Consider the following 15401-nt stretch of genomic DNA (forward strand, 5'->3'; position numbering starts at 1 on the left):
AAGTAAAGTGGAACAGTACTTTAAGCTGTAACGTTAGTCCGTTTGGTTTATTATAAAAAGCTATTTGTTACTGCTCTAAGTTGATGCTGCAAAGTATATTCTCTCATCAGTGTATATTCTGCAAGTTTCTGTATGCAACAGACTGTGAATGCATATATAACCAGACTCTGTTTTTAGCAGAATCCAGCCAGCAAGACTGAGTGTCTTAAGAAGACTTCAAATCCATCACAGTAAGCAGCTCCATATCATTTTTCATCCCTAACCCAAAGTTGGTCATCTAAGTGAGTTTCTTGCAAGAAAGTTATATCAGCCTTAGTTTGGTATGTGAGATGCATGATCAAATGTCTTTTCTTTTTATCTACCATCCCTTTAACATTCCCAGAGTCTATGGTTATTTTTATCAATATTGTTGAAGTTTCTCATTAGTTGATACTCAAAAATACAGCTATAAACTTTGTCTGTTAGTGTATTTATCTTAAGAATATATGTTGTGCCTTCTATACTCAAACTCTAAATAGGTGCCTAACCACCCATCCCTCTGTATTAGTAAATGTGCATGAGTTAAGAAACTAAAATAGACTATTACTTTTAGCAACAAGAAGAAAATTTTTAGCAGAGGGATGTCAATAATACACATACTGTTCCAAATGCGAACAGTCATCAGCTATCAGACTGTGCCTGTCCCGTTCCTTTTGTTATTTATGTACTGCATATTCATTTTCAGACTTCTTAAAATAGTATGTTAATTGTACCCTTAGATATTATATAGTGAGAAAGAGAAAAGTAACTTTTATAAAAAGTTTGGTAGTAACAGCAACATATTATAATTCTTAACATTTCAAGAGTTATGAGTTTACAAAACAATATTTTCAAAAAACAAGTACAATATATGAACATTTAAAGAAGGCAGCACTTAAATTCAACAACATTTGCATTATTCTTGCTAACAGCAACTAACTGTGGTTCTTTACCAATGTATTGGAAACTTCGTTTAACACTGCACTGGCAAAAGCCCTACAAGTATATCATTGTGAACTCCTACATTATTAATCAACTAGTGCCATCTACTAGACAAACAGGGAAAAAAGAGAAAAATGTTTTTGTACCTTGCTCATAGACACATTTAAAAGTAACTCAATGGTTATGCCAGTAGAATAATGATTATACATTTTAAACATTTAAAGAAGGCAGCACTTTAAAATTCAACAACATTTGCCTTATTCTTGCTAACAGCAACTGTGATTCTTTAAAATGTATTGGAAACGTCATTTAACACTGCACTGGCAAAAGTCATATAAGCACATCATTGTGAACTCATATATTAATAATTAACCAGTGCCATCTACTGAACAAACGGAGAGAAAAAAGAGAAATGTTTTTTGTACCTTGCTCATAGACACATTTAAATGTAACTCATTGGTTATGCCGGTAGAATAATGATTATACATTTTAAACATTTAAAGAAGGCAGCACTTTAAAATTCAACATTTGCATTATTTTTGCTAACAACAACTAACTGTGGTTCTTTGAAATGTATTGGAAACTTCATTTAACACTGCACTGGCAAAAGCCATACAAACACATCATTGTGAACTCATATTATTAATTAACCAGTGCCACCTACTGGACAAACCGAGAAAAAAAAAAGAGAAATGTTTTTGTACCTTGCTCAGACACACTTAAAAGCAACTCAATGATTATGCCAGTAGAATAATGATTATACATTTTAATTGAAACTACTAATGTCTAGTATTTACACTACTTAAACTATTATTTCAAAGGTTATATCCCATTATTTAAATGTAGTTTAACACTCCTTTTTTGTAAGCTGTAAATGCACTTTAAAGTCATTTCTCTATGCATTCAGTGTTAGGTAGCTTTCCAGCTTTTAAATGTAGAAGGCAGTTATTAAAAGACAGTACCTTAAGTATTACAGTGTAGCAAAAATGTTTTCTTTACAGGCAGGTAAGTAGAGTTATTTAAAACACATCCCACATCCTTTTGCTTGAAGTTTCCCATAAGAGTGGTATATTCTTCTGTCCTGTAGTTCTTTGGAGCTGTAGCACTTGTTTAGCCTTCCAAATATTGTTTTTGGATCAAAAGATATGAAAAGAGTTGTCTCAGGCAGGATTTACTTTGAAGAGATGCAGAAAGGTGGATTTTGCCTGGTCAGGTGTTTCCAGGGATATTTTTTCTTCTTTGTAATAAAATGTTAAAGTTGCAGGATATTTCATTTGGAAACTAATCTTATTTTCAATGAGGTAAGTGCAGTATTTACTGAGTCTGTCGATTTTGTTTAATTTCTAAAGGAAGATCTTGAGTAATCGTAATTTTATGTGCTCTCCATGTAACATTCTTTTTAACTTTATAAGCTGACATTATCTGTTGAACATGAGCTGAATTAAGCAGTCTGATGTAGATTTGCCTTGGAAGATCACTTGCTTGTGTACGCTTTATAGCTCTGTTGGCTTTTTCAATCACTATCTCATCCAGGAGATCTTTATTAGTCAGAAAAGAGCTTAGTATTTCTTTTATTATTGGAATAAGTTGTGGATTATCAAAGCTCTCTGGAATACCTCTTATGATAAAATTATTTCTCTGGCTTCTAGCTTCCAAGTCTAGCATTTTTGCTGTAATTCTTTAATTATGGTGTCATTGGTTTGTGCTTTTTGTTGCAATTCATTTATTTTTAGCTCATTGTCCATAATTTTTGCTTCATTTTGTTCCAGCCTAAGGACAACTTGGTCCAGAGTACAGACAAATGTAGATGTTTGAGTGTATCCACTGTTGCAGTCATTACACTTGGGGTTATCCTGCTGGCAGGCTACCCGCAGTCGGCCTGAATTCCAAAGTCCTGGTCCAGCGTCGGTTGCTGTTGCCTCTTCCCTAACGTCAGTGCGCCAGGGGTATAAAAGATGCAGCCGATGCCATTTTCTTCAGTTTTTCTTGCCCCAGATGTCAGGTGCCTCCAAAAGGGTAGGCTAAAAATTCTGCTTATAAAAAAGCATGCACTAACATAAACATTACCTTAATCTACAAGCAAATACACCACATAGGTTGTATAGAATAGAGAAGTACAGAAAAGTCCCAGCAATGAAAAGGGGGATGGATGGAGGGTAACCTGGACTGCAACAGTGAATACACTCGAACATCTACATTTATGGTAGGTACACAACTGTACTATGTTCATCGTGTTTCACTGCTGCAGTCATTACACTTGGGTTGAATCCCAAAGTGGAGGTTGGGTGGCTGAGCCTAAATAGAATTAGGAGTGGCTATGAGGCCCTGCAGAACTGCAGTGGCAAAGCCTGCTCTGGATTTAGAATAAAGAGGTAAGTGGTTGTGCTTTGTAAAAGTGTGCACTGAAGTCCAAGTTGCAGCCTCCAAAATATCCTTGGTTGGTACTCCTCTGAGGAAGGCTGCTGAAGTGGCTGCTGCTCTAGTAGAATGTGGCCTAAGGCCTTTAGGCAGTGATTTGTCATGTTGTGAATACAGAAACGAATGCAGTGGCCTATCCATTTTGAAATTGTCTGCTTTGAAATAGCCTTTCCTTGTGATCCTGCAGCATATGCCACTAAAAGTTGCTCAGTCTTTCTGAAAGCTTTAGTTTTGTCCAAGTAGAAGCGTAGCTGTCTGTGTATGTCCAAAGAATGCAGAAGTCTCTCCCCTTTATTCTGTGGGTTTGGATAGAAAGTAGGCAAATGAACTGTTTGGTTTAGAGCCACACTGGACACTACCATAGGCATAAATGTTGGGTTTGTCCTAAAAGAAACCCTGTCCAGATGGAAAATAATAAAGGGTTCCACAGCCATTAATGCTTGTAACTCTGAGAATCTTCTTGCTGAAGTTATTGCTAGGAGCAGAGCTGTTTTCCATGATAAGAACTTTATGTCGGCTGTATTGGCTGGCTCAAAAGGAGGCAGTGTGAGCTTTTCCAAGAAAAAATTGAAGTCCCATGTAGGTATTGGTGCTCTCCTTGAAGGTCTTATGTTTTTGGCCCCTCTGAGGTACTGCCTCAGCAGTGGATGCGAAAAAATAGGTGGGTCCGTATTGTAATGAGCTGAAATGGCAGAGGCATGGATCATAATTGATGAGAAGGATAGGCCTTTGTCCAGCATCTCAGTTAGGTATTGTAAAATCTGAGGAATATATGGTACAAGTGTGTCAATTCATTGTGCCTGGTTCCAAGCACAGAATATCTTCCATTTTTCTGCATAAGATTTTCTGGTGCTGGGCCTCCTGGTTTCCAAAATAACATCCATATCTGCTTTAGAAAGAGGTGTGTCCTGAGTGGTTATAATATCCGCCATGCAGTCAGATTTAGTGTTCTGAGTTGGCTGTGCAGGATCTGATTGTTTTGTTGGGTCAGTAGATGAGGAATTTGAGGTAATGTCCAGGCTGGGCCTTGAGACAAGTTCTTTAGGACTGGAAACCAGTACTGGCATGGCCAGTCTGGGGCAATCAGTATAATTTTTGGCTTCTCTTGTCTAACCTTTAGGAGTACCTTGTGGAGGAGAGGCAGAGGAGGAAAGGCATAAACTGCAAGGGTTTTCCAGCTGAATGATATCGCAAACAAGCATGGAAAGTGGATGCTCTAAGTCCTTGTGCACAATCTCTGTAGTTGGCAGTTGTGAGGGGAGGCAAATAGATCTATGTCTGGGCATCCCCATTTCCTTGTTATCATGCTGAAGACATGTGGATCTAGTTTCCACTCGTGAGGGTCCATGAGGTTTCTGCTTAGTTTGTCTGCCAGAGTATTTGTTTTTCCTGATAAGTCAATGCTGTGTTCCACAATGTCATGGCTTGTCTGCAGAGGGGGTAGGAATGTGTGCCTCCTTGCTTATGTACCACATGACTGTAGTATTGTCCATTTTTATCAGCAGTTGTCCTGGATGGAGTAAATCCTTGAAGGCTGTCAGGGCATTTCTGTACAGCTAGCATCTCATTTTGATTGATATGAAGATGCATTTGGCTTGCAGGCCATGTGTCCTGAATACATTTTCCTGCCATGTGTGCCCCCAGGCATAATCTGATGCATCTGTTAGTGTCTGCCTGGCTGTGGGTAAGGTGAATGGCTGTCCCTTGTTGTGGTGACAGGCCTGTGCCCACCATCGAAACTCCTGTTGCAGGCAGGGAATGAGAGTAATTAATGTTTCCAGGCTGTGGCAATGTTGAGTCCAAACACTTTTTAGGTACCATTGTAGCTTCCTCATATGCAGTCTTGCATATGGAATTAGCAGAATGCAGGATGCCATGAAGCCCAAAGCCTGCAGAATTTTTCTTGCAGATAACCAGGTCTTTGTTGCCATGTTTTTGAAGTATGAAGTCAGTTGCCTTTGTTTGTCTGGCGTGAGATAAGCCATCTGGGCAGTTGTATTTAAGCTTGCACCCAGGAATATTATCTCTTGAGAGGGTACTAGTTTTGATTTATTTTCATTTACTGTGTACCCTAAGCAAATTAGTAATCTTTTTACAAACGCCAGATGCTGTAGTAGAATGTCTTTGTTCTCTGATTGAATAAGGCAGTCGTCCAAGTAGGGATATATTTGAATTCCTCTTTGTCTGCAAAATGCAATTACTGGTGACAGGCATTTTATGAAGACCTTGGGCGCAGTAGATAAGCCAAAGGGCAGTGCAGAGAATTGGTAGTGCATTGAGCCAGCTATGAATGGGAGGTATCTTCTGCAAGATTGTCAGATTTGGACATGCAGGTATGCCTCTTTGACGTCCAATGTTACAAGCCAAGTCTTCTTGCCCAGCATGGGCAGAAGCTGCTGGAGAGTCAACATTTTGAATTTTGGAACGTCCAGAAAAGTGTTTAGAATACACAGGTCCAGAATTGGTCTCCAAGCTTTGTCCTTTCTGGGTACTAAGAAATGTCTCGAGTAAAAGCCTTGTCCCTGCTCTTGCTGTGGTACTGGCTGAATAGCCCTCATGTCCATGAGAGATGAAACTTGTTTTTGTGCCTCTGCCCATTGATTGGTGTGGCAGGTCTGGCATACCCTTTGCCTTTGGAAGGGTGTGAAAGTGGAACCTGTATCCCTGAGAGACTATGTTTAAGACCCATTTGTCCTGGGTGATCATGTGCCAATTTTGGGAAAAAAGTGCTAGCTTTCCCCCCAAGGGTGCTGCCAAAAGATAAGTGCTTGGCATTGGTAGAGGAAAGTCATTGGGACTGTTTCCTATATGGCTGTGATTTGTCTTCTCCGCTTTTGGAGGTAGTATCACCCCATTGTTTGGTCCTGTATGAGCCCTGGGGTTGTTGTCTGCCTCTAGGGCATCTGTATCTGCCTCTTTGTGGCCTGACACTGGAAAGGACCAATTTTTAGAAGGCCAGTTCCTGCTAAATCTGGGAGGTTGTACCTGTAAGAAATCCTTTACTGTCTGCATAGATTTCACTTTATCCTCCATTTTCTTCAACAACTCTTCTGCCTTAACACCAAACAAAGTATCATGCTGTAATGGAGCATCCAATAATTATCAGGCAGATACTGTTCCTTTAACCAAGCATGCCTTCTAATAACAGAACCTGTAACAGCACCCTACAAGAGGCCTCCAGTGAATCAAAACCACATTGCAAAGTATGCTTTCCCACTTGTTCAGCTGCATGCAATAAATCCTGCATTTCCTTGTTTTCAGAACATTCAGAATTTGTCAAAATTTTCTGTTTTAACAGTGACATTAAGTATTGCTGATATTTAAGCATATGAAACTGACAATTTAAAACCCTTACAGCCAAGGTAGCAGAAGTGTAAACTTTTTTCCCCCATCTGTCCAGTGACCTAGAATCCCTATCCGAGGGAACAGGGTTTTTAGCAGTAGAGGCCTTGACCCCTTTGGGACCCTGAGATATTGTTTCTGGGTCTGCAGCATCATTTTTATAAAGAAATTTATGAGAGTCTGGAACCCTGTAGTATCTGTCTGGCGTAACAGGTGCAGGAGGCAAAGAGTCAGGAGACAGGCCGAACTCTTGAAAATACATCATTTACAATGTCTACAACAGGTGGAATAGCAAGAGGTCTATGCTGGGGTAGTAGAAGAAAGTCTCTGAGCCTTTTCTTTGATTCTGAGTAATCTTGATTCTCCCAGTGGAAATGCTCCCTCATGGTATGCAGGGTTTCCCCAAAAGAATAATCCTCAGGAGGAGAAGCTGAAGGAAGAATCCTCATAGGGAGGCAGAGAGTATCCCTGTTCTGAAGAGGAGTCAGAAGAAATGGAAACCTGATCAGAGGAATCATATTCTGTGTCTTGCCTAGGCCTCTTATCAGGAGGGAGATGGGAACCCCTATTCAAAGTAATTAGGTCTTCGGCCATTTTAAGCATCTGTTTCTTAGGCATGGAAGTCTGTCCAGGAGAATGCTGTACTTGTTTCTTTGTCTTTAAAGATGTTTTAGTCTTTGCCTTGGAAGCGGAGGTTGGCTTAACATATAACTGTGTAGGTCAGAAAACACCCTCAGAAGCTGATGCCTGCTCAGCGGCTCCGGACCCATCTGAGGGAATAGTTTACGAGTGTCCAATACCTTGAGTATCCAGAGGCCTAGCTGTCTCCACATGGGAGTCGGCAGCGGACGGTGGCTCTGAGGTAGCGGGCGTCAGGGGCTGAGAAAGCGCCTCACTGAGAACCTGCGAACCGGCGACTGGCCTAGCGGAGGTGTTGTCGTCAGTTTTGGACCTCGGATGCCTGTCCTTTTCCTTGTGCTTTTTATAAACTCCAGTCGTCGGCTGTTCCGACAACATTATATAATTAAACCTTCGGCCAAAGTAGTGAAAGGCAAAATCGTACCGACGCTTAATAGTGCGTTGGTTAAATCTAGCAGAAAACCGACAGCTAGCAACGTCGTAGTCAGGGCCTAGGCAAGGAATACAGTAAGAATGAAAATCCTTATGAGGTATTTGCTTCCCACAAGAAATACAATTGTTAACTTTTTCTGACATCGGTCTGGGGCAAGAAAAAAGTTTCCCCAACAGGGTACTTAGCTTTATTTAAGACTTCGGATCTGAAATTCGTTTTCGAAAATCTCAGGAGTCGGCCGACTGGCACTTGCGAACTGTTTTTGCTTCGGGCACCGCAAGGCAAGAAAGACGGAAGAAAATGGCGTCGGCTGCATCTTTTATACCCCTGGCGCACTGACGTCAGGGAAGAGGCAACAGCAACCAACGCCAGACCAGGACTTTGGAATTCAGGCCGACTGCGGGTAGCCTGCCAGCAGGATAACCCCAAGTGTAATGACAGCAACAGTGAAACACGATGAACATCCCTGCACTTCTGTTTGTAAAGGTTGCAAAGCAGTTTTCAGATCATCCAGTGTTAAAGGTTGTTCCTGTTTTAATCTGACACATTTTACCAGCTTCTCGTTGTTGCTTGTTAATTTTTTGCCTTTTAGAAGTGGTTTCTTTCTCAGGCGTAGTAATTGCAGACAGTTTGTTTTTTGAGATTACAGTTTCCATCCAATCTGGCTGATTCTCCATTAATCTTGTATAGTTAGATTCCTAGTAGTAGTGCAGAACTTTAAATGATAAGTTTTGTTATGAAAGTTGTTTTTCTTCTCACTTTCGTCTTATTAGGCCTGTTGGTCTTGAAGAATCCACACCATGCTGTTCAGGGCTCTGTTTCCAACAAGTAATTATTTTCCTTCAGAATGAGAAAATTTTTGAAAAATAAAGATGAAACAAGCAAGTACTCGTATTTCTGCTTTAATCCATTGATGTATGGTATACTTTTCCCAAGCAATGCGCTGGTTTGAAGTCAGATTATAGTAAAGGAATGCAGGAGCTGCACTGTCAGTGTGCCTACAGGCTGTCCACCATTTTGGAATCCATTCCTTTCTAAGTTCTTAAGTTCCAACAAGCCAATATCACATTTTCCTTGCATCCTCTCTCCCCCCATTAAATTTCACTTACCTTTTCTACAGACTTTCTAACAATGACAGATCACTTTTAGAAAAGGATCAAAAAGAGGAGCTGCATTCGATAATTAGTCCAACATAGGTGGTGAATAATTTTAACAGAAAAGCCACTGGCCTACTGCTGAAAACCTAATAATAATCCCATAATACAAATGGCCTTTGCTTTAACAATACAAACATGATATTCTTATAGTGTAAGCTTGAGGTGATGCATGCTTTCTATGGTGCTGTATTCAGGGATTTCATGAACTGTAATAAAACCCATGAGACGGTCTTGATCTGGTCTGAGAATGCCAAAACACTCCACACCACTTTTCACAGAATTAACATATAATCCAGGTTTAGCCATCCAAATACATCAGAAACATACGAGCTGGATGTTAGAAAATCAGTTGAGGAAGACAAAGAATACTGATATTAATAACATATTCATATTTGGATACCCAGCAAGTAACATCAACAAGTAATAAAGGAATCACATATTTAAATAATATAGGACCCAAGACTGAGCCCTATGGCTCCCCATTAGAAACTGCTAACCAGCTGGAGTAGTGTCCATCCAACTTAACACACTGCCATCTGTTTGTTAATCAGCATTTCACCTATTCAATAATGTAGGGATTGATTTTCTGCCTTATTAAATAGTACAAGGAATGCTATTAAAGGTCTTTGAGATGTTCAAATATAACATGTCAAAGCTAATGCCATTATTAAGTGTAACACTGAAGGTTTCATAAAATTGTACTAGGCTAGTTAATGTTGAATGTTATCTAATAAAACCATACTGATTCAGAGCTAAGTCATTCCCACTGTTACTTAATAAATAATACTAGGTTAATTGCACTTGTGGGCCATTTTATGCCAAGCCAGTTTTCCTTTTTGTGCTCGAAATAACCTATCCCATTTGGTTATGAACTGACCTTACCCATCTCATGGTTGATAATTACATATATTACTCCTAATGAGAATAACTCGGATCATATCATAGATAATTTGAGGTGATCCATTCATTGGATAAAGCATTTAGGAGCTGCTTCTGTAAATTAGTAAGTAGTACAGGTGGTAGTCCTGGGGTAAATTTTCTGTTTCCCATTAATAGGTCTAAGTTGTGTTTGAATATGGACAGGGATGAAGTTTGTTTTATATGGAAGGGGAGTCTGTTCCACAGCATCCTCTGCAAGACATACCTGTCCCTCCAAACCATCCTGTTGATGTTGCAGAAATGGTTTAGATTCCTAGACTGAGTATTTCTGATACCATTTGACTTGCTGATGTGTAGTAAATCCATCAGTAATGGGTTTGAGGATGCCTTGTATGCCGGACATAGGTCAACTCTTAGCAGTCTGTGGAATACTGAGTATAGTGACAGGGCTTTAAGTTAGTCCATGTAGGACATGATGTTTAGGACTTGTACCCTTTTAGTAAGGTATCTCAATGGACATTTCAGTTGGTGCATGTGTCTGGACACATACATGTCAAACAGGGCATTACATTCAATGACTGGCCTAATGAGGGCTGAGTAAAGGGGGAGAATGACATCCCTAGTTATAGACACAATCCCTCTGTTTATTAAGCTGTGCAATATAGAAGGACATTATTACAACAATAGACGAATGCTGTTCAAAAGTTAGGTCACTGCCCACATAAGTTCCAAAATCCCAAACAATTGGGTCAACTATTAGGGGCATATTGCCAATGTGCTGCTCCCTAGGGTAGATGACTTCCCAAAGGATACAGTAATGCATTCTATTTAGACTTACGACCACTGCTTTAAATACAGAGTCCAATAAAATACTGCATTTTGCTCCACTATCATGATTAGAGGTAAATGCGCTTGCCTTAAATTGTGAAGGTTTCCAACAACAACAAAAAAATAAAAAATTCAGCACTTCTATGCCTGGTATTACACCCTGCTTATGCACTTCCACTGCACCAACACTCATTTCATCTTTTCTTTCATTTTCAGAGTCAGCAACATACAAATCTTATGAAACAGGAACATTTAGTTCCTAACATAAGGGTTCTTAACAGCACATAGTTTGCGTGTATAATTAAATATCTGACTGTTTTCTCTTATCTCTAACCACACATAGCACATGAAGGCAGCCCATATCCTGTATACCTTTGTTCAGCTCCTTCTGTGCAAGCTACTGTATGATGCTGAGTGCCATAATACGAGAAGGATGGGACACAGGATTACTAGAAAAAGTTGTCAGTCCTCTCACTCTGATGTCAAGCTTTGGCTTTGTAAGCACTATGCTGGTTATCAAGCCGAGATCCGTCATAAAAAGGCAGTGCTTCTGACTAGGGAGAACCCTATAAGATCCTTGCACTCCTCTTCCCCTGGGGTTGTTATGCCATCAGGCGTTAATGCCTCTGGAATCTAATTCCCCATAGGTTAAGAGGCTTCACTGAAGACATACCTTTTTGGCTTTTCATTTTAACATACTCTTATTATGTTACTGGTTTTATTTCCACACACTTTTTCTATAGTGTTTTACTTGTCTTTATGTAACACACTGCATTGGTTTTAATGGCACTTCAATAAATCTGAATTTGAAACTGAAAAATACTATTGAGTTTGGCTTTTTCTTTTCTTTTTTTTCAGTGCTGGGGCTTACTCAGCAAATCGTGACCTATGATGCAAAGAATGAGTGGAACAGTTCTGAGGTAGCTTGAACTTAATGTTCTTTCAAATACAAGCTAAAACAGCAAACATGTAGCTGCATCTTGTACAACCAAAGGAAGTTATTAAGATACTGAGGTCTACCAAACATGGGTATCAGGAATGCAAATGAGTGATAATGAGTGATGCTGAATAATAAGGCATCTTAGCTGTAATAGGCAACAAATAAAGCTAAACTGCAACTATAAAAGGCAAAAAGACTAACATTCTGAACTTCTAATTCAGTGCTGTATTTACAAAAGCATGAAGCCACTAACTCAAATACAGCTACCAAGTCAGCCAGCATGGAAGTACGTGCAAAGAATGTTATTACATAGGACAGACAGCTGAACAAAGCATTCTTTCCAAAGGCAATCTGTAACAGCAGAATACATGCTGAATGCTGACTATATTCCCAGAGGACGCACACAAAATTGACAGGCTTGCAAGTGACAACAATCAGGAGTTGACATTACCATTGTGTGCTCTTGAAACTAAGGAAGGCCTCAGCAGCTCTTCAGCTTGTACACTAACAGTTTTAATAAAATAGTGCAGCATCAACAAACAGAAGGATGAAGAAATATTCACACAATTATTTATATTTTAATATACTAAGTCAAACGGTGACTTTTTTACAATACGTTTGTTTTACTTAGTAAAAAAAATGCATTATATTACACAAACCTTAGGAACGGTTCCATTCTCATCTACAGCTGGAGGAAGTGGACTTGAGTTATTATTTGCTGATGGTGGTTCCACATTGTGGTTGCGAAAGCAACAAAATAAGGTGCTTAAAATGTTACGTCTCCTTTGTTTCTTCAAGCTGATGTTGCACTGTGAAGCTGTGAAAGCACAAAACAGCTGTCACATTGACTTTCAATATAAATGCAATACAGGAAGATGAAGAATACACAAGTGTGGATGTGGATTTGTGTATGTTACATTCACAGCTATTCACTAAAACACAAATGTTAAACAAAAAAGGATATACATTTTACTTAGGCCCACTTACCACTTGATCATCACTGTGGGTTTAAGATTCAGGTACATTCCATTATTCATTATTTCATAAACCTTAACCCCCTAAACAGCGTGTGCTCTTGTTTAACTGCCCTTACAAAATGAACAGTGACTGACAGCATTTACATTGTTTTGAATTTTCTTCCTGTACAGCAAACCTATCTGCAACCATCTTGCAGCATGTTTACAATTCTGAAGTTGTAATCATGTTTAAAATAAACTGTACTGTACCTGATGCTTGCAATATATTGTATAATGCCAATATATTCATCTGGGCTGTGACAGAAAATACTGCCCTCAACTTTTTTTCTCTGATATTAGGGACAAAGCCAAGCATAGTGAGGGAGGGGGACAAAGGCCCAAAATCAGACACAATGTTTACATGATACACTATTCATTTACAAAGTTACTAGAACAGGTTTTGCATCGATGTGGATTTTCAGAACAACAAGTATGAAACTAATGTCTGGCATTACTGGCTGACTGTAATCCTCAGTGTATTTCCAAAAAATAAAAGCGAGGTTAAGGGCAAAAAGATGAGTCAAAATCAGACACTCTGCAAAATCGCTGACAGTGAAGTGCTATACCTGGAAATGATAGTGACATAATTTGAAAATGATAATGACTTTATTAGCTGAACACACATGCACAAACTAACCTAGTGATAGGACCTTCCAGAAATGCTAGACAAATTACCTCTAAAGCATGTCATTAAACTGAACACTCCTTTATGTGCAGACGGCTTTCACAGTGACCAGGAGTAATTTATTGTCTTCTTTATAACAAAAAAGAAGACAGTTGGCCAACCTATTTTTGGGACATGTACTAGATACAAGAGACCTTTGAGGAGGCCCCAATGCAGTAGGTGATGTTTGTTGTTTCATTTTCTGAGAACCCTCTTTTAGTACATTTCTGGATTCTCCAGCTCCTGTATTCTGGGATGTATACACTTGCTAACAGTGTATATAATGGCATTATATGTCACATCTTGGACTAATGCACCCCAGTTCTGAACTCTAATGAAACTGAAAAAGCATGGCTATTTGAGATAAAGAAACAAAGTTATTAAATTAATATGTGCCATGGTGCCAGACTTACGAGAACCATCCATTTGCAAGGTGGATGGAAGGACTGCCGAAGCACAGATTTATGGCAGAAAGGTAGCAATTGCCCACTGAAGAACACCTTCAATGATGATCAATTGATGTTATATCTTACATCAAGGGGTGCTCTATAGTGGGGGAAAGTGTGGAACATTCTAAAGCAGAATCAAAAACACCTCCAAGGGTGGCAGGATCCTGAAGTCCCAAAGTATCAAAAGTGGTCCAACCACCAGAATCACAGTCCAGGCAGTAATGTTTCATAAAGATGTAAACTGAAGACCAAGTGACCCTCTCATACATGTTCACAATGGTCACATTCTTGAAACAGGCGCTGGAAGCAGTCACTCCACTGATGGATTGGCCAGGTCAAAAGGAACCCCCACCACCTGATGGCAAAGGATAATGTAACTGGCAATCCGCTTGGACACGGCTTGTTTACATGCAGTCAGAACTTCATAACCAGAAAAATTTGGTCCCTCTTCCTGAACCTTTGCATTCTTCTAAAGTAAAAAACCTAAGCTTACAGCACGTCACAAGTATGGGGCTCTCTCTCTCTCTTGTATTTTGCACCTAGAAAGAAAATATGAAGGTGAACGATATGATTCAAGGAAGTTCTCAGATAAATGTAATGGGAAAAGGTGGGCAGGTCATTAAAGACACACAATTCTTATGAAAAGCTAAATAGGGTCCCCAGTAAATGAAGACATGCAGCTCTAAGACCGCCATGAGTGGAACTAATAAACACAAAAAATGACATCTTCAAGGAGGACAGACTTCAAGTCTGCAGAACCAGCCACTAAGAAATGAAGACAAGCAAGTCTGTCACCCAGATCAGTTAATGTCCTAATGAGGAGAACATTTCTTCAAATGAGAGCAAAAAACAGCACTCTCCCTGCAAGTGCTAAGACACAATTTTGTTATCTACAGGGGTGAGATGAACAGATATGGCAGAAACATATTCCGACCACAGAAAAAGTAGACCAAAGTCAAAAAAACTGTTGCAGGTAGCCAAGACACATCTACTAAGCACCTGCAATGCAGGCAAGACATCTAGCTGCTTAGACAAAGAACTCCTAATTAGCAGAGTAAGTCCGATAAGTGAAAGGGTCTTTGGCAGCCTTGAAGATCTCTGATATCTCTGCCTGAATGTGTACCAGAATGAGGGGACATAAAGGGGGGGGGGCAAGCCATCTTAACAAAGGGTGCTCCCCTAACTTATATGAATGCCTGAAACCACTTCCTTCTCAGCTACCAAGGAATGACAAGGGTGGGATTTGTTCATTCTTTTCTGAAAATGAAGATCATGCTAAGAATAAGAGGAAAATTTAGGAAGATATACAGGAATCTCCCTCAAAACATAAGAGAAAAAAGCATCCACTGCCCACTCACCCTTTTCCTGCTGTACCAAGCAGAGAAGGCGAAGCTTGGCATTCTCCTTTGTGGCAAATATTTGGATCTCTGAATGCTCTATTTCCTGAAGATCTTCACCAGATTGTCCTACATTATCCAAAGATCAAGAAGAGGATAACAGATGTGGCTAAAGGAGTTAGTCAGCAAAATCACCTTGATGGGATACGAATGGCTTGGAGGGTGGTGCCTTGGTTAATACTCAGTGCTGAGTTTTATCTCTCTGCAAAATGAGTAAGTGCTGATGTCACTGTGTTTGTACATGTGCCACGGCACTGCCCAATAACCACAGTAGGTGAG

General features: G+C 39.7%; 1 protein-coding gene across 3 annotated transcripts in view; it reads right to left on the minus strand.

The window, feature by feature from the left end:
- The window catches only part of CTDSPL (CTD small phosphatase like), a 1248266-nt gene that overhangs the window by 787863 nt on the left and 445002 nt on the right, over positions 1 to 15401 (minus strand). For all 3 annotated transcript variants that reach the window (XM_044066860.1, XM_044066861.1, XR_006364219.1), the window contains exon 2: positions 12256 to 12413. In XM_044066860.1, the coding sequence (XP_043922795.1) occupies positions 12256 to 12413 (158 nt within the window). The remainder of the gene's footprint in view (positions 1 to 12255; positions 12414 to 15401) is intronic.

This window comes from Protopterus annectens, chromosome 3.part1, assembly GCF_019279795.1.
Source record: "Protopterus annectens isolate FY-2018-M chromosome 3.part1, PAN1.0, whole genome shotgun sequence".
In the NCBI taxonomy this organism is placed as follows: Eukaryota; Metazoa; Chordata; order Ceratodontiformes; family Protopteridae; genus Protopterus; species Protopterus annectens.